This window comes from Rhineura floridana, chromosome 8, assembly GCF_030035675.1.
Source record: "Rhineura floridana isolate rRhiFlo1 chromosome 8, rRhiFlo1.hap2, whole genome shotgun sequence".
NCBI lineage: Eukaryota > Metazoa > Chordata > Lepidosauria > Squamata > Rhineuridae > Rhineura > Rhineura floridana.
The window spans coordinates 28697027-28718411 of record NC_084487.1 but is presented as its reverse complement, the minus strand read 5'-3'; the positions used below and the strand labels follow the sequence as shown (position 1 = coordinate 28718411).

General features: G+C 43.2%; 1 protein-coding gene across 1 annotated transcript in view; it reads left to right on the top strand.

The window, feature by feature from the left end:
- The window catches only part of PKP2 (plakophilin 2), an 88925-nt gene that overhangs the window by 33296 nt on the left and 34244 nt on the right, over positions 1 to 21385 (top strand). The window contains exons 5-6 of the mRNA XM_061638745.1: positions 8788 to 8995; positions 20786 to 20963. Of these exons, the coding sequence (XP_061494729.1) occupies positions 8788 to 8995; positions 20786 to 20963 (386 nt within the window). The remainder of the gene's footprint in view (positions 1 to 8787; positions 8996 to 20785; positions 20964 to 21385) is intronic.

Sequence of the window (21385 nt, the reverse complement as noted above, 5' to 3'; positions counted from 1 at the left end):
ACACTGGATCGACATTTTCATCGTGCTGTCCACTACAACCCCGAGGTCTCTCTCCTGGTCGGTCACCGCCAGTTCAGACCCCATGAGCGTATATGTGAAATTAAGATTTTTTGCTCCAATATGCATAATTTTACACTTATTTATATTGAATTGCATTTGCCATTTTTCCACCCATTCACTCAGTTTGGAGAAGTCTTTTTGGAGCACTTCACAATCCTTCTTTGTTTTAACAACCCTGAACAATTTAGTGTCGTCAGCAAACTTGGCCACTTCACTGCTCACTCCTAATTCTAGGTCATTAATGAACAAGTTGAAAAGTACAGGTCCCAATACCGATCCTTGAGGGACTCCACTTTCTACAGCCCTCCATTGGGAGAACTGTCCGTTTATTCCTACTCTCTGCTTTCTGCTTCTTAACCAATTCCTTATCCATAAGATGACCTCTCCTCTTATTCCATGACTGCTAAGCTTCCTCAGAAGTCTTTGGTGAGGTACCTTGTCAAACGCTTTTTGAAAGTCTAAGTACACTATGTCCACTGAATCACCTCTATCTATATGCTTGTTGACACTCTCAAAGAATTCTAATAGGTTACTGAGACAGGACTTTCCCTTGCAGAAGCCATGCTGGCTCTGCTTCAGCAAGGCTTGTTCTTCTATGTGCTTAGTTAATCTAGCTTTAATCATACTTTCTACCAGTTTTCCAGGGACAGAAGTTAAGCTAACTGGCCTGTAATTTCTGGGATCCCCTCTGGATCCCTTTTTGAATATTGGTGTTACATTTGCCACTTTCCAGTCCTCAGGCATGGAGGAGGACCCGAAGGACAAGTTACATATTTTAGTTAGCAGATCAGCAATTTCACATTTGAGTTCTTTGAGAACTCTCGGGTGGATGCCATCCGGGCCCGGTGATTTGTCAGTTTTTATATTGTCCATTAATATAAAAGTGCCATCTTGTTACCTGAAGTTGTCATAAATAAAATATTTTTGGAATCTGTATTTTGAAATCCTCTTTGGCAGCACCAGCTAAGCAAGACAGATAAGTAATAATCCTGTTTAAGTTTTCTTTTAATGTTAAGACTTGGATGCACTTCAAATTATACTTTTCAGTGTTACATGTGATTGTGTGACCAAGTATACATGAGAGAGATTTAGTGCTCAAAGTGGAAAGGGATGCCATCGCACTCCACTTCTTTTCAATGGATAAAAAGTATCCTGGGATATGCTGTACAAAGCAGGGTTAACACTAGAATCACAAAAGTTGCTTAACCCAGGCCAGAGCTACATGTGGTGCAGAAGGAAGCAGGCACTGCAGAAGCAGGCATTTGCCCCAGGCTTGCTGGGATTAGGCCTTGGAAGAAAAGGAATCTATCTATCCAAGCGCCTGCCTGCTGCTTTTCTCAGCTCCACTAATAATCTTCACACAATGATGCAGGTAGCATTTAACTTCAGGTGTAATTAAGCCCTCAGAATGATTAACACACTGACTGACAAATCTACATGCCTCCCAAATAGGGTGGCCAAAAAAAGAGGGCATAGGTTTACATAAAATTTGCGTAGTGCTAACTTATCTGTATAGATGCAAATAATTACTATAATACAGGTGTGTGGAATCTTTGGCCCTCCAGATGTTGTTGAACTACATATCCTGGTGGCCATGCTTGCTGGGACTGATGAGAGTTGTAGTTCCGCTACATTTGGAGGGCCAAAGGTTCCTCGCTGCTGCTATAATACAATCCATCTCACCATAGTGGGGACAGCTATGATAAGTTGGCCTGTGTCATGTCTGCTGTCCTGCTGCTGACTGTTGATGGGAAACTTCAAGGGCCTGGCTCCTCTTCTTATGGTTCTTTGTCTTTCAACTAGATTTGGATCAGACAACCCTTCAGACAGAGGACTGTCCTCTGTACAACATAAGGCCAGTCTTTCCCAAAATGGAGATCTATTTTTTTAAAATGGCACCATCACTCAGACCAAGGTTGGGCCCATCGCAGCACCAAGCAAAAGCTTCTTATTCTATATGGTGGTGGGGATTAGTCTGTTATGAATGAAGGGGTTCCCCAACCTTTTTGGACCAGGAGGCATATTTGGAAATCTAAAAAACTGTCCTGTACACCACAAAATGCCCATTTCACAGTAGAACTACCAATACTCAGACACACATACTCAAAAAAACAGACAAAACACCTGCACACACCCTCTAACAAACGGCAAACAGAGGCAAAAAAAGCAGACGACACACACACACGTACAGCCCAAACACCAAAATAACTTTTTTTAAAAAGAGCGCTGGTTTTACACATAATGTCAAGCCATAGTTTATCCAAGTGGAAGGGACAGGGGGCTTTGGTGAATATCAAGGGCAATGTCTGAGTGCCACATAGGGGACCACAGAACGAGAAAGAGTCCTGTGGCACCTTGAAAACATCTATTGCTTTTAAAGAAGAGAATGAATGTGAAAAACTGAGGGGAAATACATGTTTGTGTAAAAACAACCAACACAAATGCTTAAAAATAAAAATGGGCCCATTATTCAACTTTAGGATTAAAAACAGATAATCAGTCTGAAAAGTTGAAGACAATTACTCTATTAGCTATGGCTCATATTTTGTTTTAGTTTTTAGTTTTGCCAGCAATAGACAGACGTCTTTTATAACTGCAGGGGACTTAGGTGGACTCCAGTGTGTATGGAAAGATGTGGTGGGTAAACCAGATCTTTGCTGAGAAGCAGGTTAGAGTAAATAGTCTGAACGGAGCTGACCTTCCACCCCAGATCAGGACAAAGCGTTCCCAGCAAAAGCACTGATAAAGAAAGAGACAAGAATTTGTTTTGGAGAGCTCGTCTTGGGAATGCTCAACAGTTTACTATGATCAGCATTTTCTCCCCTCTTGATCAACACTGTAATCAGTAGTTGAGATATCAAGGTGGCTCATGCTTTGTTATGGACCACAGATATTAGATACTATTGTCTAAATAGTTTTTGAGCCGTTATGTAAACAGCTTCATAACACTCTTTTCACCGACAAGGCGATAATAAATATAGAACTGGAACCGATACTGAATTGTGCAGGGTGGAGGTGTTTCAAAGATTGTCCAGTCTCAATCCCTGTGGTGAGGTCATGTTCTTCGGTGAAGGAACACCAGGTCTTCTCTTCCTATTATGGCAGGAGGCTGGTTAGACATTAAAGAGGAAAGCACAAAAGCAGGACTACAGCTGAAAGTCAAGAAGACTAAAGTCATGACAACAGGAGATTTATGTAACCTTAGAGTTGGCAATGAGGACATTGAACTTGTCAAGGATTATCAGTGCCTTGGCACAGCCCTTAACCAAAATGGAGACAATACCCAAGAAATTAGAAGAAGGCAGGGGAGGGCAGCTATGAGAGAAATAGAAAAGGTCCTCAGATGCAATGATGTATCCCTGAACACTAAAGTCAGGATAATTCAGACCATGGTATTCCCGATCTCTATGTATGGATGTGAAAGTTGGACAGTAAAAAAGCAGGATAAGTAGAAAAAGAGGAAGACCAAACAAGAGATGGATTGATTCCATAAAGGAAGCCACAGACCTGAACTTACAACCAAGATTCATAAGCAAATAATATATCATGGCTTCAGGTCATAGTTTCTTGGAATGAAACAAAATGGTATAATCAATCACAGTTTAATACAATTTATTTTATTAGCATTATGAGTGAACCAGGCTGCTGTTTGGATTCTTAACTGACTTTGCTAGTCCAGGACTGCTTACCCTTTTGTTGGTATTTTTAAATACACAAATAATGTTATAAATATAGATATTCAGTAAATACATAAGATAGAAATATAAATCCATATATATTTATATTTATGCTAGATACTTACAGAAGCAATCACATATATGTAAAAACAAATAAATAAATCATCCCAGGTGGTTTGATTTACACTTATGTTAGCAGATATGAAACCTAGTAGCCTAGAAGCATATCTATCTAGCATATCTAGAAGAATATCTATACCTGCGAGTGGTGAGGGGTAACATACCTAGGAAAATGCACAGACTCTGCACAGTAGGCAGTTGTGTAACTCCATCCTTTGGATTCAGTCATATAAAAGTGCCATTGAACTAAATAGGCCATATTTCTGAGTAGGACTGCACTGTTGGTATACGTTCTCTTGAAGAGAGGAGGCACTTCCAGGCAACCTGTTTATTCAGCATTCATCCTGATTTGCTTGTACAAAGCTTACATGGAAGATCTGGTGATGTGCACTTTTTAATGAGCATTCATCCTGGTTTGCTTGCAGGAAGGTTATAAGTATTCCCTTCAACCAACCATTTATCACACATTTTTCAGTGCATTCCCCTGTCACTTTCATAACCACATGAAGTCCATGGGTTGGTTTGTTTTTTAAGTGGATTCGTTGGACCAGAGCCCTTTAATCCATTTTAATTTATCAGTGTGGAGTCAACCAGGCATGGCTGCAACTCTTTCCACCAAAAATAAGGCCTTGTAAAGGGTTGGAAATGGATATGCAAAACCTTTGCAGGAAATTGTATGCAACTGACTGAAAGCAAGAGCTGACATTCATGGTTCCATGCCAAAGCATGAGGGTAAGAGGAGTCTTTGTTGTGTTTTACTTCTGCCTGTCCTCAGCACCTGCCAGCTAAATTCTTCATTCTGCCATAAAGCTCCTCACTACTCCTAAGGATTACATAACATTTCCATGTTTTGTACGTGCACTTCTGGCTATACAAAGACGGGTTTGTCCACCTGAGAACCGATTGTGTTATGTAAGTCTGGGCTTTAAAAAAAAAAAATACTTTACTATAAAACATTTGCTTCTGAAGAAGCTACTTGAAAAACTAAATGTATCATTTGGCAAAACTGCCTAGTGTCTGGAAGAAATTTCCCTGGGGTTAGCATGTTTGGGTGTTTTTAAGAATAATTTAACTAACCTAGTCTCTTTGAGTTGTTTGGTGGTGGATTATTAGTGGCTACAAGTAGTAAAACTCTAATAATCTTGTAGTTCCAGCCCTGTAATGCATACCAGCAAATATACCAGCAAACCATAAGTGTAACATTATTTTGATGTTACACTGGTAGCAGGGCCAGTCCCAAAGAGTGGCCAGGTTGGCCCCTGGCTGAGGGCCCCTGACGGGCCTCTCAATAGGGTGGGGGAGGAGTAGCGTTCCTTTTCCGCGATTTGCAGCAGAGTAGCTGCCACAGATCGCAGGACGAGATGTTTTCCGCCTGCCCGTTCAGTTGCTCCACCTACCTGTCTCTCCTGTCTTTTGCAGTTGTGCGGGCTGGACTTGCAGGACTGCCATTAACCAAGATAGCGGCTAAAGTTTCCCTAAGGGGCTGAAGCCTCTGCCACCATCTTGGTTGATGGCAGCGATTCACACGGGTAGCAGCCCGTGCAGCTGCAAAAGACAGGAGATATGGAGCCAGCTAATGGGCGGGCGGAGGAAGCACCCTCCCTGTGAGAGACAGGTAGGCGTGTGTGTGTGCGCGCGCGCATGCTGGGGCCCAGGGCAAGCTGGTGCCGGCCCTGACTGGTGGTCTACCAGCACTGCAGGCAAATATATCCAGGCAGATGTTTATGAAATGAACTTAAGGGACTTCCAACCATTCATGCTTATTATATTCCTGTTTGTTTATTTGTGCCAGAATCCAGCTGTTGTGCTCCATGTGGTTTCAGCCATTTGTGTAATCTGGTCTGAGGGCCAAATACCTATCTATCTGGCCCTCTGGACTCTTTGCAGGCTACGCCCCCTCCTCCTCAGCCATATCCCATCACCCCAGGCCATGACCCTCACCAGCCATTCTTCACACCCTTTTTGAGTGTTTTTTCCTGATTGGAATACATCCTTCAATTCTGATAATGTCTCTTGCTTACCTAGATGGAGGCTTGAGAGGGGCTTGTAAGTGGGTGTAGAAACTAGCCTACTGTAGAAAGATAAAAATTCACATCTATTCCTCTCTCCACTTTTGCCTCTGGCCCTTTCCACCACTGGCATATGTCTGCCAGAAGGCTGCCCAGTGAGGAATGTGGTCCTCAGGCTGAAAACAGTCCCCATCACCAGCACCACCGATATGGTCTAACTTAATACCCTGCCCATGTTGTTGAACTCCAACCCTAGTCAGCATAGCCAATGGTCTGAGATTATGGGACTTGTAGTTCAACACCTGGAGGGTCCTAGGTTGGGAAAAGCTGGCTTAATCCTTAAAAAATGTGGTTTAATCATTCTGTAGCCTTTTGCAACCCAACTGCTCAGTATGACAAGAAGGTATGGCCAAGCCAAGCCACCTTCCACCTAGCAGCATCAAAGTCCTTTATAAAGATAATAAAAGAGCCATACAGGCTAGCAGTCTTTGACTAGCCAGATACCTCCGGGATCTGATAAGTAAGTTGTGAGGGTGATACCCTTTCCCTGTTCTTTGTTTCCAGTATCATGTTTCAGTGACATGCATGCTCCCCCTAGACACTGAGGTTTCATTTTAACTAGTGTAGTTAATAGCCTCATAACTACTAGGCCTATTCTCTGTGAATTTATTTATTTGTGTGTTTTTGTAAAAAGAAATTGCAAATATAACAGAAAGAAAGATGCAATATTAATATTAATATTATTACCTTCCCTTCATCAGCAGGTCCCAGGACAGGTTACAACAGTTTAAAATTCAGTGTTAAAAACAATAAAAACAAATTACAATCACAGGAATAAAAATAATATATATTTTTTAAAATTACCAGCTGACATTAACAATAAGAATGTTCCATCAGTCCTGTTTTAAACATATAAATTAATATAAGCAGTCCAAATTGAACCTAAATGAAGATTCTAAGACATGCTTTCAAATGTAGAGAGGACAATGAAATCTTCAAACCACTGGGAAATAGACTATAGATGTTTGTCCTTCCAAACTGTTTTTTTAATTTTGCAGGCAATTCATAAGAAAAGAAAATCCACAAAGCCAGTTTAAGCCATAACAATTAAAACTGAGCATGAAGAACCAAAAAGAGCAAGACTTTAAAACCATCACTCTCAAGTTAAAAAGCCTTACGAGCCAAGGACAATATTATTATAACTTGCCCATAAGTGGGGGCTGCCATAGAAAAGGTCCTATCCTGTGTTCCCTCTGTAAAGCCATCTAAGATAGTAGCTATTATGTCATCTTGTCACATTTATTTATATGCTTAATGCCAAAATAAGCTTCTAAACAGTTTACAAGCATAAAGATCAATGAATTCCATAAGCTCATTATATGTTGTTTGACCAAGGGCTTACTTCTGCCTGCTATTCATTCATTCATTCATTCGCTCTCGCTCTCTCCCCCCCATATATCATTTTTGTAAATTAAGATGGAATAAATCTTGGTATTTCACTGGGAGGTACAAACCACCATAAATCATTATCCTCATATAATTAGAAAGCAAACCCTCCCCACCCCTTCTTATTTTTGTAAAAGAGGGTCACATGTGCGTGCACACACTCATGTATTTTAAGATTCACAGAGATGTCATGTGTCAAGAGCAAGCTGCATACCTTTTTCCGAGGGTCAATCTGTGAATTTCAAGACCCACTTCTTAAAGTAATATCATCCTTATGTTGAACTGTAGAGCAAGGGAACTCTGCTCCTAAACTGTCACCTGCCCCTTTCATCTGCTACTCCCAGTGGCCATCAGCAAACGCCCAGGGCTGGCCAACATGTTTCTTTACAATACTGCATATGCAGAGAAACATGAAAAGACATGCCAGCTAGCACAGAGATGCCAATGCCCACCGAAAACAGTAGAAAGAGATGTAAGTGTGAAGGCAACAGGGGGTAAGGCACAGATGGGCAATAGTAACCATCCCCTCTATTTCTAGTGTTCAAGTTCTGAGTGCTGTTAGTTATGCAGCCCAAATGGCACCACCAGTGCATAAGAGGAAGGTGTCAGCATGCTCGAGGGAACCCAAAGATCTGGAGAAGTATGAAAGATATTTAGAAGAAGAAAAGGAAACCCCCAGAAACAGCTCAGTGAGGGCCTGAGTGTGCTCAGTTGTCCTAGAATGCTGACTGTTGTGGGGGGTGTAAGAAAAGTAGTTGGAATCCTGTACGTGGAAGACTCCATATGACAATGTTTTTGTTGCAAGTTTCACTTGTCTATTCTGTGGATAATTGTTTGGGATCCTTTCTCATATAGCTTATATTATTGCATATTACATGTGTCAGATCTCTCCCCATTATTCTTTCATACATCTTTTGACCTGGGTCATGGAACAAACAGTCCGTAGAAAGTGACATCTGAATTTGGATTAAACCAAATGAGAAAAGGCAAATGCAAAACAGGAGATATTATTCTCATCACTACCGGTAACATGAAGGCGCAGATTTACAACACAATATTCACATCACTGGCACTGGGTAAATATACTGCAAATAGTAAGGGAGAAAGTATTGTGCCAATTGTTGGGACAATTCAGGTAGTATTTTTAATAGATTATCATTGTGCATCAGGTAGCAAGGAGAGCATGAGAACTGGAAGGTCAGCAGTTCTTCCTTATTTCCATTCCCAGTGTTTTCTGAACTAAACTGCACACGCTTCCTGTTTGGGGAGATTGACTTTCTCTTACAAACTGATAACCCCTTGAGATAAAGAGTTTCCATATCAGAAAGTAAGTGTGCTGGCTTAACTCCAGTCCTACCTATTGACTTCCAAACATTAGAATCCTCAGCTTACTTACCTAGTGCTGGCTTCTGGTAGTTGCTGTCTTTTCCAAAAGGTTTTCTTCATTTACCCATCTGCCTGTTTTTCCTCAACAGGTTTATATGCTAGGTGGGATTCCCAAGCTACTAGAACTCCTGAATGTGCAGAATGAGGAAGTGCAGAGGGCAGCATGTGGCACTTTGAGAAACCTGGTCTACGAAGACAATGACAATAAGCTGGAAGTGTCCGAGCAGAAAGGCATCACGGTCCTGTTGAGATTATTGCAGCAAACCAAAGATGTGGAGACTAAAAAGCAAATTACAGGTAATTAAAACAATGCTGATGCATTAGAGTGTTGCATTCATAGTGCACAGACTCTTGTTTAAACGTGATACTATGCTTAATTCAAGTAAAATGTAAATGTACTGCCTTCAAGTTGATTCCGACTTATGGCGACCCTATGAATAGGGTTTTCATGAGGCTGAGAGGCAGTGACTGGCCCAAGGTCACCCAGTGAGCTTCATGGCTATGTGGGGATTCAAACCCTGGTCTCCCGGGTCATAGTCCAACACCTTAACCACTACACCACACTGGCTCTCTAATTCAAGAAGGGAGCCCAAATATTTCAACATTGTTGCATGGACCCCAATTTCTGAGCTGTGCGAGACTCCCAGGGGTTCCTGAGCTTACCCAGGCTGTGGCTTACCAGGACCGTGGCAAACTTCCAGAGAGGGTGTTAACCATGAACCCAGCTTTGGATGACATGCAAAGTAAAACCTTGGCTTAGCTCAGCATGGCACAGGACTTTTTTTAAAAAGTGGGGGAACAAAGCAGCTGTGAGCTCCTCTCCAGGAGTCCACATGTTCATGCGATGCTGGTAAGCCACAGTTTGCCAGTTCATTCTGCAGGTGGGGATAGGGCTGCACATTTTTTGTGTGTTCTCCAGGAGCAGGGAACTCATTGATTTAGAAAGCCTGCGTGTCAGGGAGAGAGGTAGCTCTACACTGCTGATGTATATAACGAGGTCATGTATTAAAAAGGTGGCAGTTAGATAAAATCTATCATTTTACTGAGGATTCTTCTTGAGATTAGGGTGAAATGGCAAAATGTTGGATAGGGTACAACTTTCCCTTTGTCTATACAAACTTACACGGTAATGTCCAGTGTTCCAGGAAACTGTGGATTTCTTTTTCTAATTCAAGGACACAGGATTGCTTCATGAGCAACCCTCTAATATTCGTAAACTATCAACTGCAGACAATGAAATAGCGTCCTGTGACTGTGTATTTTAATGGCATTGCAATGCACTGATAACAAACAAAGGATATAAAGCTCAAGCAAATATCTCCCACTCTCTGAAATGATGACAGCCCCTCTCCAGATTAATCATTGCAAATTAGGAAATGGGGGGGGCGGGTAGGGAATGAGGGGAAAGAGTTTGTAGAGAGGTTGATAGCATTACCCTCTGGTAACACCTCTGCAGATTATGTTGCTAATATGTCACCATTCAGGAATGTTTGGATGCTGGCAGCACCGGATATAACTCTTGTAAGAATCTCCTATCTAGAATTCTAGGTAATCATGTTGAAATCTCTGGTTAAGGCTGGTGGGAGGAAGGGCCTCTCTTGTTAGTGCTTCCTTGGAAACCCTGAGGTGTTTCTTCTTGGGAAGGAGAATGAAAAACCTGTAGGATATCTTGCAGATGTCAGCAGATATGCTTAGTGTGATTGGGGGAGGAGGGAGATAGGTCTGGTTTTCTTGGTTAGACTTCCTTTCTAAGAGCTAAGGCTTGTTGATTTTGGCAAAATGCAGGGGCTTATCTCAGAGTTATATAGTTGCTTCCATCATGGAACTCCACCTATCAGAGATAACAAAATTCTTATTGTTGTAGTCATGAGGAGAAAACATAAGACAGACCTGCTGGAATAGATCTATTTAGTCAATCATCCTGTTTTCCACAGTGGCTAACCAGAGTTTTCTGGGAAGCCTACAAGGAGGGCATAAAGTCAATAGCTCCTGTTCCCAAAACTTGGCACCCTGCCTCTGAAGGCTCCATATAGACTTCATGACTAATAGTCAGTAGCCTCGTTTGCAGATCACAGTAAACCAGATTATGTCTGTGTGAACTGTTGGAAGTGGGGCAAGAGCAACTCCTGTTTTGTTCTTTTGTTTATGTTCCAGAAGGGAGATAGTTAGGGTCCTCCAGATGGATAGGCTTGATTACCTTTACCTGTGATGCTCTGACTGACTCCCTTCCAGCAATACTTACCTGCCCCTCCTCCTTCCTCCCTCTCTTCCCCAACTGTCCGGGAGAGAGGAGACACCTTTGTCTCTGCTCTCTCTCTCCTAGCCATGAGGTCAACTCCCACGCCTGGGCATTGCACCTCCAAATTAGTTAGTTAGTTAGAACTAGGTATGCCTTTCTATCTACTATGTATTTCTATAAATAAACTAGCTTTTCTTATTTTACTAAGTCTTAAGTCTTCAGTGATCCTAATACAGGGTAAAAGCCTGCTTTCTTAGCTAAAAGCACACACACGCTGGCACACTCGCATTTCAGACCTCTGTTACTCTCTGCTGTGCACCACCAACATGAACATACTAGTTCCCAGATAAAAGCTTGCACCCTCTCTGCTTCTGCCTCAACTTTTTAGGTCAGCACTGCTCAGCAAGCCAAGGGTTAGGCTTGGCATGTTGTCCAAATCCAGGATAGATCTCCTTAACCATGACATGTAACCATAGGGCAAACTTTGGCTACAGATTATGGTTAAGGAGGAGAGACCTTAACCACTATTCCGGACTTGGGCAACATACTGTTGGGCCTCAGCTCCTCCGCGGGGGCCAGGAAGGGAGTCTCAGGGTCCCCAGCTGTCAGAAGGAGTGGTAGATCCAGGAGTTGTTGAGTCTCCGCAGGATAGGGGATGTGGGAGTGAGTTGGAGCCAGGCTCAGTTCCCATGGATGGCGCGCTCTCTGAAGAAGTGCGTGCCCTACCCCCAGACCAAGACGAGGAGCCGTTGGAAGTTGCTCCGGAGGGCACGCTTCCTGCCCCTCTACCTAGCGGTTCTCGGGAGGTGCCAGGAGAGCAACCTTCCCCTGACATCGAGCCTGTTGCCAGGGCCCTTTCGGATGAGCCATTGGATGCCCGCCCCCCCTTCACCCTGCGCTTATTGTCGCAAGAAGCGGACGGGTCAGAGGCAGGACTTGAGAAGGAGTCAGAGATTAAGATCAAGGACTTTCCCTACTTAAATGTGTGGCTCCAGGGGAGGAGCTGCTGAGTCAACTTTCTTTATACGTTGCAGAGCATGTCTAGAGTGCAGCTAGGGAATTCTAGTGAGTTAGTTTAGTGCTCTCTATGAAACGTACTGCTTTTGATGTATCTATTACTCTAATAAAACAAGAATTAATTACATGTGTGTCTCAACCTCGTGGATCCCACTCTGAACGGGACACATACTGTTACGGGTTTGGGGGTTGAGACAGATGATTTCTCTGAATCCCTTTCCAACCTCTAATTTGGGACCCTGCACCTGGAGGTGGGCTCTGCAGCCGAGAAACCTGCTCTGCTGGTCAGATGAGTCTCCTTTATTAGTCTAATAGAGTGGCCAGGAGGGCTAACAGGTTGCTCAAGTGCCCATTAACTGGTGAATGGGCCAGGGAGATCCTATTGTTATTGAAACTCTTCAGGAGAGCACTCCCCCTTCCTGGGGCCTAAGAGAGGCTTGTGTTTTTTAGCTAGTCTGAGGAAAGGCTGAGAACTGGAGACATGCAGAGAGGCCTGCTCCCTGCACAATGGCTTCAGGATGCCTCCTATAATCCTGATGAAAAAGCAAGATCTGTTTGACTGCTCAACAGCTGGTATGGCACAGTGAGGAGGAGAGCCTGGCTGGGAGTCCAGAGTCTGTGAATTCAAATCCCCGCTTGTGTCTCCTGGGTGTAAAAATAGAAATGGACTGCCTTCAAGTCGATCCCAACTTATGGCGACCCTATGAATAGGGTTTGTGTAAAGGACCAGCTAAAGATCATCCCCACAGTGAGTGACTCAGGAGTATGTGCCCTGCCAGCTGTGCACCCGTGGGCAAGCAGCATAGTCCCAAGGAGCCCAGTTGCAACCCAGCTGGCAGTTGCGGACAAGGAAGGGGCTGGCTTGTGCAGCTGTGGCAAGCTGAGCAGGGCCTAGCCAGCTGGGGAGGACTAGCCTCAGAGGGAGGCAATGGTAAACGCCCTCTGAATACCGCTTACCATGAAAACTCTATTCATAGGGTTGCCATAAGTCAGGATTGACTTGAAGGCAGTCCATTGGACTGTTCTAGATCTAGACCAAGAGGCTCCACTCCTAGCAGGGTCATCCAAGACGGAATGGTCAAAGCTGAGACTCCAGACTAAGATGCATCCAGGAATTTCAGAAGAAAATGACCCTGTGCTTTATAGATTACAGCAAAGCCTTGGCTTGTGTAGATCATGGAAAACTGTGGAATGCTTTAAAAGAAATGGAGTGCCACAACGTCTGATTGTCCTGATGCACAACATATACTCTGGACAAGAGGCTACTGTAAGGACAGAATATGGAGAAACCAATTGGTTTCCCATCGGAAAGGGTGCGAGACCCGTTTGTTTCATCTATATGCAGAACATATCATATGGAAAGCAGGATTGGACCAAGATGAAGGAGGTGTGAAAATTGGAGTGAGAAATATCAATAATTTAAGATATGCAGATGATACCATACTCTTAGCAGAAACCAGTAATGATTTGAAACGAATGCTGATGAAAATTAAAAATAAAAGCACAAAAGCAGGACTACAGCTGAACGTCAAGAAGACTAAACTGATGACAACAGAAGGCTTACGTAACTTTAAAGCTGACAGTGAGGACATTGAACTTGTCAAGGATTATCAATTCCTTGGCACAGTCATTAACCAAAAGGGAGACAATAGTCAAGAAATCAGAAGAAGGCTAGGACTGGGGAGGGCAGCTATGGGAGAACTAGAAAAGATCCTCAAATGATCCCGACTTATGACGACCCTATGAATAAGGTTTTCATGGTAAGTGGTATTCAGAGGGGGTTTACCGTTGCCTTCCTCTGAGGCTGAGAGACAGTGACTGGCCCATGGTCATCCAGTGAGCTTCATGGCTGTGTGGGGATTTGAACCTTGGTCTCCCAGGTCGTAGTCCAGCACGTTAACCACTACACCACACTGGCTCTTAGAAAATACAATAATGCTAGGAAAAAACAGAAGGGAGTAGAAAAAGAGGAAGACCAAACAAGAGATGGATTGACTCCATAAAGGAAGCCACAGACTTGAACTAACAAGATCTGAAAAGGGTGGTTTACAAAAGATGCTACTGGAGGTCGCTGATTCATAGGGTCGCCATAAGTCATAATCGACTTGAAGGCACATAACACACACATCGGACTGCTAATGCTTTGAGCTCCTCCATCTTACGCTCAGGTTGGAATGTGTGTAAATAAAACCATATTTCCTAAAGGACATCTCAGTTTCTGCTGGCCTTCTTTCCAAGGAAACCAAACCCTAGGTAAGCGCAGGAACCCCTGGAAGTCTCACACCACTGGGAGATTGGGATGGTGTGCAACAATACTAAGCCAAACCTTGGCTTAGCTGTAGTCCTGTGCTGACCTAAAAACCCTGGGGAGGAGCAAAGTGGTTGTAATATCCTCTGCTGGATATAGCACATTCATGCTAAGCCTTATCCTGCATGAATTTGCCTAATCCCCCATTCAAGCCATCTAAATAAGCGGCTATCACCTTGTTAAAAAATAAAAGCCTCCGAGCTTATCAAGAGTTGTTTACTAATTTCAGTTCCTGTTTTGCCCACTGAACAAAAGGAAATGAAGATGAAAATTCTCTTGCACGCATTGGCTTTGTCTTTTCACCATTCTTCCACTGTCCCTTCTTCTGTTTGCTCACCCATTGAATGTGCAAACATGTGTAAACAATTGTTGCTGGGCAAGGCGACCTTTAAGGCTGCAGTCCTGAACACACTAAAGAGTAGACACCGTTGCACTCAGTGAGACATACTTCCAAGTAAGCATGGATTGAATTGTGCTGTGAATCTCTCTCTAGATTACCGCTGTTTCACCTCCTTTCTAGCTCCTTCCTAGTCCTGTGATCTCTCCCTTGCTTCCATGATGCATAAGGTGCAGCTTTATACCAGGTCAAACTATTTGTCCACCTGACTGAACTCTGAGTGGCAGTAGTTCTCCAGCATCTCAAGCAGAGAAAGGGTTAGATGAAAGACATCATGGGGATAAAAATGTTGTGCATATTACATTTAAATAGGTGGTTCTTCTCATGATTAGGGTGAGGTGGCCAATTGTTCATCTCTTACCTGAGATGCCCATTCACTTGGGATGCCAGGGATTGGACTGGGGACCTTCTACATGCAAGGCACATGCTCAGACTGCCCCTCAGATGTGTTCACCCAGGAAACAGCTCAGCATAGCATGTGAGGTCCAGGGAGGGAAAAGGCCAGAGGAGCCACGACTGACTTTTCTGGTTCAGAATATAAAGATTGCAGGGTGTCAACTCCGCTAACCCATCAGCCCTTGGAGGAGAGTAACCAAGGTGATCAAGAATTAAGGTTGTCAGGCTGCAAGTTGCCAGGTTACATCCAAGAAATTATGAAGCCTCTCCCTTTTGAATGTTAGAAGGCTCTGGGAGAGCATCTTGCCCTATTCCTCCATTGGTCTCCTCCCCCACCTTTTGAAGTGCTTCCAGTTCTGTTTCAAAGATGCGGAGGGCAGCAGGGCGAGGAAATAGGCAACAAAGGCAAAAGCGTAGTTGCATCATCTCCCGTAGCCTCGTAATTTTGAAAGGGAAAAGCAGCATCTACGCACCATACATTTAAAGGACATTTCCCATCCCACAAGAATCCTCGGAACTGTAGTTTACTCCTCACAGAGCTACAATTCCCAACACCTTTAACAAAATACAATTCCCAGGATTCTCTTTGGAGGGAGGGGGATGTGCTTCAAATGTATGGTATGTACACTGCTTCTGTGTCAGATTAGGGTTGCCAGGTTGCAACCCAGAGGATGCGCAGTACTTTCAAAAGTTTTCCTGCAGCAAAAAGACCATGCCATTGTAGCTTGTCTCATCTCTTCCAGAAAATAATTTATTGGCCATCGATGATGTTGGGGACTCAGGACCCCAAAACTGTACATTATCACTCTGCTCAATTGCCAAGGAGGGGGGCTGGTAAAAGAGGAGGGTGTTCATTAACCTCTGTAATCCCTCTTCCTGTCCCATAAGTAGAAAAATAGACTGCAAAATGAGGAATTTATGCAAATTTGCATGGTACAACTTACACAGATCACGACTGGTGTATTGTTTTCTTACAGTAGAATTTTGATTATTGCTGTTTTTTTAGCTGTATAGATACACAGACACAGCTCAGCTAGTCCAAGGTAAATGTTCAAATGTAGAGGAAGTGGGAGTTGCCTTCTCTTCTGTCTCTAACTGACAAGGCTACTTAAGCACCTTTCTCAAGGTCATGGAGAAAGTCATAAAGTTTTAGCTGGCATTTGTAAGAAACTGGCTCTGTTTTCCCATTCCATCAGCAGCAAATGCTTTCCTGGGGTTGAAAGGCACTTGGAAAGGAACTATGACAGAGTGAGTGCCAGGGCTGATAGGAACTAACGCATTCTTTATTATGGAGTAAGCTCAGCAGCGACTGAGAGCGGCAAAGCAGAAGCAGCCAAAACAAGCTTTTGAAGGGGAGCCAGCCAAGCCTTCAGGGAGTGTCTAACCTCTTGATCTTGTCTCATACAACATACATCTAAGAAATGGAACAACATTCCTTCTGCAGGAAGGATTATCGAACAGACAGGCAGGCAGACCTGTCGTGAAAGGGAACATAAATATGAAAGGGAGCCACACCTACCTTGTGCTAAGCCTCTACCATTTAAGTCCCAGAGGTTTGTTACACTGAAAGTTGTGCATGCAATGCAGCTCCATCTCAAGGGTCCACTGCTCACTGCGAGTGCTCTTTTAACTCTTGTGCCTATGAGAGTAAAGCTGATGAATCAACTTGGTCTTTCTGTCATCTTTTTGCCATTTTGATGCTTCCCGGTGTTTTCCATGCTGCTGCTGATAATAAATATTTCTAAGTGCAACAACTTTGATTTGGGACAGGGGTGAGGAATCTGTGGCCCTCCAGATGTTGTTGGACTCCAGCTTCCATCAACCCCAGCCACCATGATGGGTGTTGTAGTCCAACAACATATGGAGAGACATGGGCTCCCCATACCTGCTTTAGAGCTTTCAGAGCACTTCATTCACATTATCTCAATAAGGCTGCTAATCCTTTAATCTGTTCCTGCAGCCAAGCTTTTAACATCAGCCTGACATGCAGCAATTTGCCAGTGAAATCATTTAGCATTTACATGCCTTGAACAGCTTCAGCTGCTAGTTCCTTTATATCAAGCCAAATATGCAGAGGCGTATTGAGAAGTTGGCAGCCCCACTGAGGCACTGTAATGAGTTAATGGTGTAGGTAAAATTTGAACTGGGATCTTCCTGATTCACAGCTCACTCACTTAACTGTTATGCTACTATGCTACATTAATTCCTGACATTTGCTTGTAGATCAGGGATGGGAAACCACTGGCCCGCTAAATGTTGTTGGATTTCATCATCCCAGGTAGCATGACTGAATTGTTAGGCATGGTGGGAGCTATGATACAACATCCTCTGATGGGCCACAAGTCCCCCCCCTTCTTTAACTTTCTTGGCTTCTACTCTATAGGGCTACTTAGATCCCAAATATCTGAGAGATTGCTTCCTTCCCTACAGACCCTCTCTGGTGTTGAGATTAGCAGAAGGAGTCCTCTTGGTAGTTCCATTACCCTCAGAAACTCAGGAGGGTAGCCCAGGATAGGGCATTCTCTGTAACAGGCCCTAATTTGTGGAATTTCCTCCCCACAGATGTGTGCCTGGCACTTTCACTGTACAGTTTTTGGCAAATTGCGAAGATGCACCTTTTACCCTGTCCTCTGACACCTGAGATGTGCATTTTTTAGGACCCACCCTATTTGTTTGTGATGTTGTGTTTTTAAGTTGTTTTAATTGCTTTTAATTATGTAATTTAAACTAATGATTAAACTGAGGTTGTCATACTTTGGACATATAATGAGAAGACCTGATTCACTAGGAAAGACAATAAACTGGGAAAAACAGAAGGGAATAGAAAAAGAGGAACACCAAACAAGGAATGGATGGATTCCTTAAAGGAAGCCACAGACCTGAATTTACAAGATCTGAACAGGGTGGTTTATAACAGATGCTATTGGAGGTCACTGATTCATAGGGTTGCCATAAGTCGTAATCGACTTGAAGGCATATAACAACCACCACCTCCCTTGGGACCTCAGGTTGAAAGGAAGGCAATGAAGAAGAGGAGGAAGAAGAAGAGGAGGAGGAAGAAGAAATATTTTATTATGCAAATCTCATTCAGGGTTTCCATTTTTTTTTCTGATAGGGTTCCTGTGAAACAACAACATGGGAAGCCTTCCAGTAAAAAGAAAAAGTTGGCATCACAATTATGCTTTAGTCTTAACAAATAGTAACTTGTTAAATCAACCACTGAGATGGATGATTCACCAGGGATTTGAACCTTATTTTCCCATCTCCAGCCCCAAATTATGTTTACCATACCACATAGGCCATTACACTACCTTCAAATGGTTTTTTATTTTTTTAGTTTCTGCTGTCATAATGCACACAGGTGTGGCAATAAGGGCCAAAATCATAAATACTGGTCTTCCGCCATTGACATGACGATGCAAATATTGTATCTGCATATTACAAAAGGATGATTATCCATGAGAGGAGAAGTTGTGTGCTGAGATTTAAATGCCATCTGCATTGAGCTAAGATTTTAAAAAATGCGTTTTGGAATTCAGAGCACTAATCTGAATAAACAGTAGTTCTCTTTGTACAGCAAAGCCACTGTGCATATGGTGATTACCAGATGATACTTACAAAATCTCTTTCCAGAAACACAACAGAACAAGGGAAAGCATGGCTATTAAATCTCTTGTGGTCAGATTTTTTAAAAATGCACAGATTTCCAAATTAGATCCAGGTGTCCTTCCCCAGACACCCAACAAAATTAAAGCACCAGGTTACTTTCAAAAAATTGTAAGGACCTGGTAGATCTGTGACCAGATTGTCAACGAAGCTCTTCATATAATAGCTAAGCTTAGTGTTATCATAGAGCTAGCAAAATGCCTGTCACTATAACAGGTGGAGGGAGGGTTTGAATATTGCAAGAATGCCTGGAAGGAGCAGCTCATCTCCTAAAAGATCTATAGGAAGGTAGACATTGCACCCCCTCTGGATTCCTTGTCAGTGAGAGGCAGGTCAGCTAGTGGAGCCATCAGGTCAGGACTTTTGGGCCGATGCCAAGAGCATAATGAGGAGGATGGCCCCCAAATCCAGCAGGGCTTGCTTACCACATTTTTAACTAAAGTAAGACATGTGGCTGTCTACACCCACACATGACTCATTAAGTCTGGAATCTAAAATTAGCTAACTGCACTACTTGAGCCAGTCAAAGTAATTAGCAGAGCAACTGTCCTATGAGGAAAGGTTACAACATTTGGGACTTTTTAGTGTAGAAAAAAGGCAAGTTAAGCAGGAACATGGTAGAGGTGTATAAAATTATGCATGGTATAGAAAAATGTATAGGTCTTTCTCATAACTCGGGGACATCCAATGAAGTTGAACGCTGGAAGGTTCCAGGCAGATTTTAAAAAGTCCTTTTGCACACAGTGTGTGGTTAAATGATAGAATTCACTCCCACCACATGTTGTGATGGCCACCAAGTTGTATGACTTTAAAAGAGGATTAGACAAATTCATGCAGGATAGGCTATCATTAGCCAATGGCTGTGTTCTACCTCCATTGTCAGAGAAAGCATGCCTCTGAATGTCAGTTGCTGAGAATCGCAAGTACGGAGAGTGCTGTTGCGTTCAGGTCCTGCTTGTGGGCTTCCTATAGGTCTCTGGTTGACCACTGTGAGAAGAGGATGCTGGACTAGATGGGCCTTTGGCTTGATTGAGCAAGGCTCTTCTTATTGTGGTAGAAAAGCCATTTTGCCCTCACCTCAACAGTTTCCCCATATGCAGCACTTTCCCCCCTGTAAGAGAATGATGCCATTCACTCCTATAGAAAATAGAAGGGTGCACTCAGTCCTTATTCCAGTGAAGGCCTTAAGCCTACTCCCTTCCTTCAGTGACCTCAGCCATTAAGAATGGGGCCTGCTCCAGTCGTCATACTCCTTCCTCTTTAGCCTCATAGTCCCATCCTGGCTCCTGTTTCTTAGCATGCTGGTTTGTTGTAGAATGTTGTGAACTAGATAGATAAGTTTGCCAACATTTGGCCTACAGGATCCCTGTGAATCTAAAAGCAGCACAGAAAATGGCATCTTATGTTTAGCTACCGTGGAACTGAGAGACATCTAATTCAGCTTTCTGAACTGAGGCGGGGCTCTAAGAACATCCCTGGCTCCATAAATAACATTTGAATCCTGAAACATTGAAATGAGAAAACAGGTGTGCCTACCGGTACATATGCATGATGGAGTCCATGGAGTGTTGCCAATGGCATGACCGGTGGAAATTCAACAGGTGAAGCCTTCCCAGCCTGGGCATGCAGCCATAGGGGAGACCACACTCATTCACTTACTGAATGTTGTGCAGCAGTTAAGGGCACAAAAGTCCTACCAGCGAAATGGTACATCTCTAAAGTATGTGATATGCAACTTCCTGAATCTTGATCAGAAGAGAAGAGAAATAAAATGCATGATTGAGCTAATAGGGAATATTTGGGGGAATTGGGCCCATGTTCCAAAGCTCAATGGACTCAGTTAATTTTTTTGTTGACTACCACAGAGGTAGCCAATGATGTGCCCTCCAGATGTTGTTGGACTGCTACTCCTGTCATCTCTGACCATTGGCCTTGATGGCTGGGATCGGTGGGAGTTGTAGTCCGACATCTGGAGAGCACCACATTGGCTACCCTTAGACTACCAGATGAAGCCCTGTTTCTGGAGAGGCCGTTTTGTTATCCTGTTTTCTATTCCTTTTGTAGGTTTGTTATGGAACCTCTCCTCCAATGACCAGCTGAAAAACTTGCTGATCCGAGAAGCCTTGCAGCCATTGACAGAAACTGTTCTCATCCCTTACTCGGGCTGGCCAGATAGAGATTATCCAAAATCAAGCATTGTGCCTGACCCTGACATCTTTTACAATGGTACGGGATGCCTGAGGTAAGCTGTGTGCAGGGGAAGAACCATAGCTCAGTGGCAGAACATCTGTTTTGTATTTCTCCAAGTAGGACTGGGAATGCACCCTGCCGGAAAACCTAGGATGCCACTGCCAGTCAGTATAGACAGTGCTGAGCTAGATGGTCCAACGGTCTGACTCAATGTAAGGCAGTTCCTGTGATGTCTTTTATTTTTATTTAAGTCATAGTAATTATTTGCACCCATACATAATAATAATAATAATAATAATAATAATAATAATAATAATAATAATAATAATAATAAAATTTAATTTTTGTGTCGCCTATCTGGCCGAAGCCACTCTAGGCGACGTACAAACTAAAATTCAGTAAAATACAATACAATGTAGATAAAATAGAATGAAGTCATTAATCACAGCAGCATGAGATCAGTTAGGGCATATA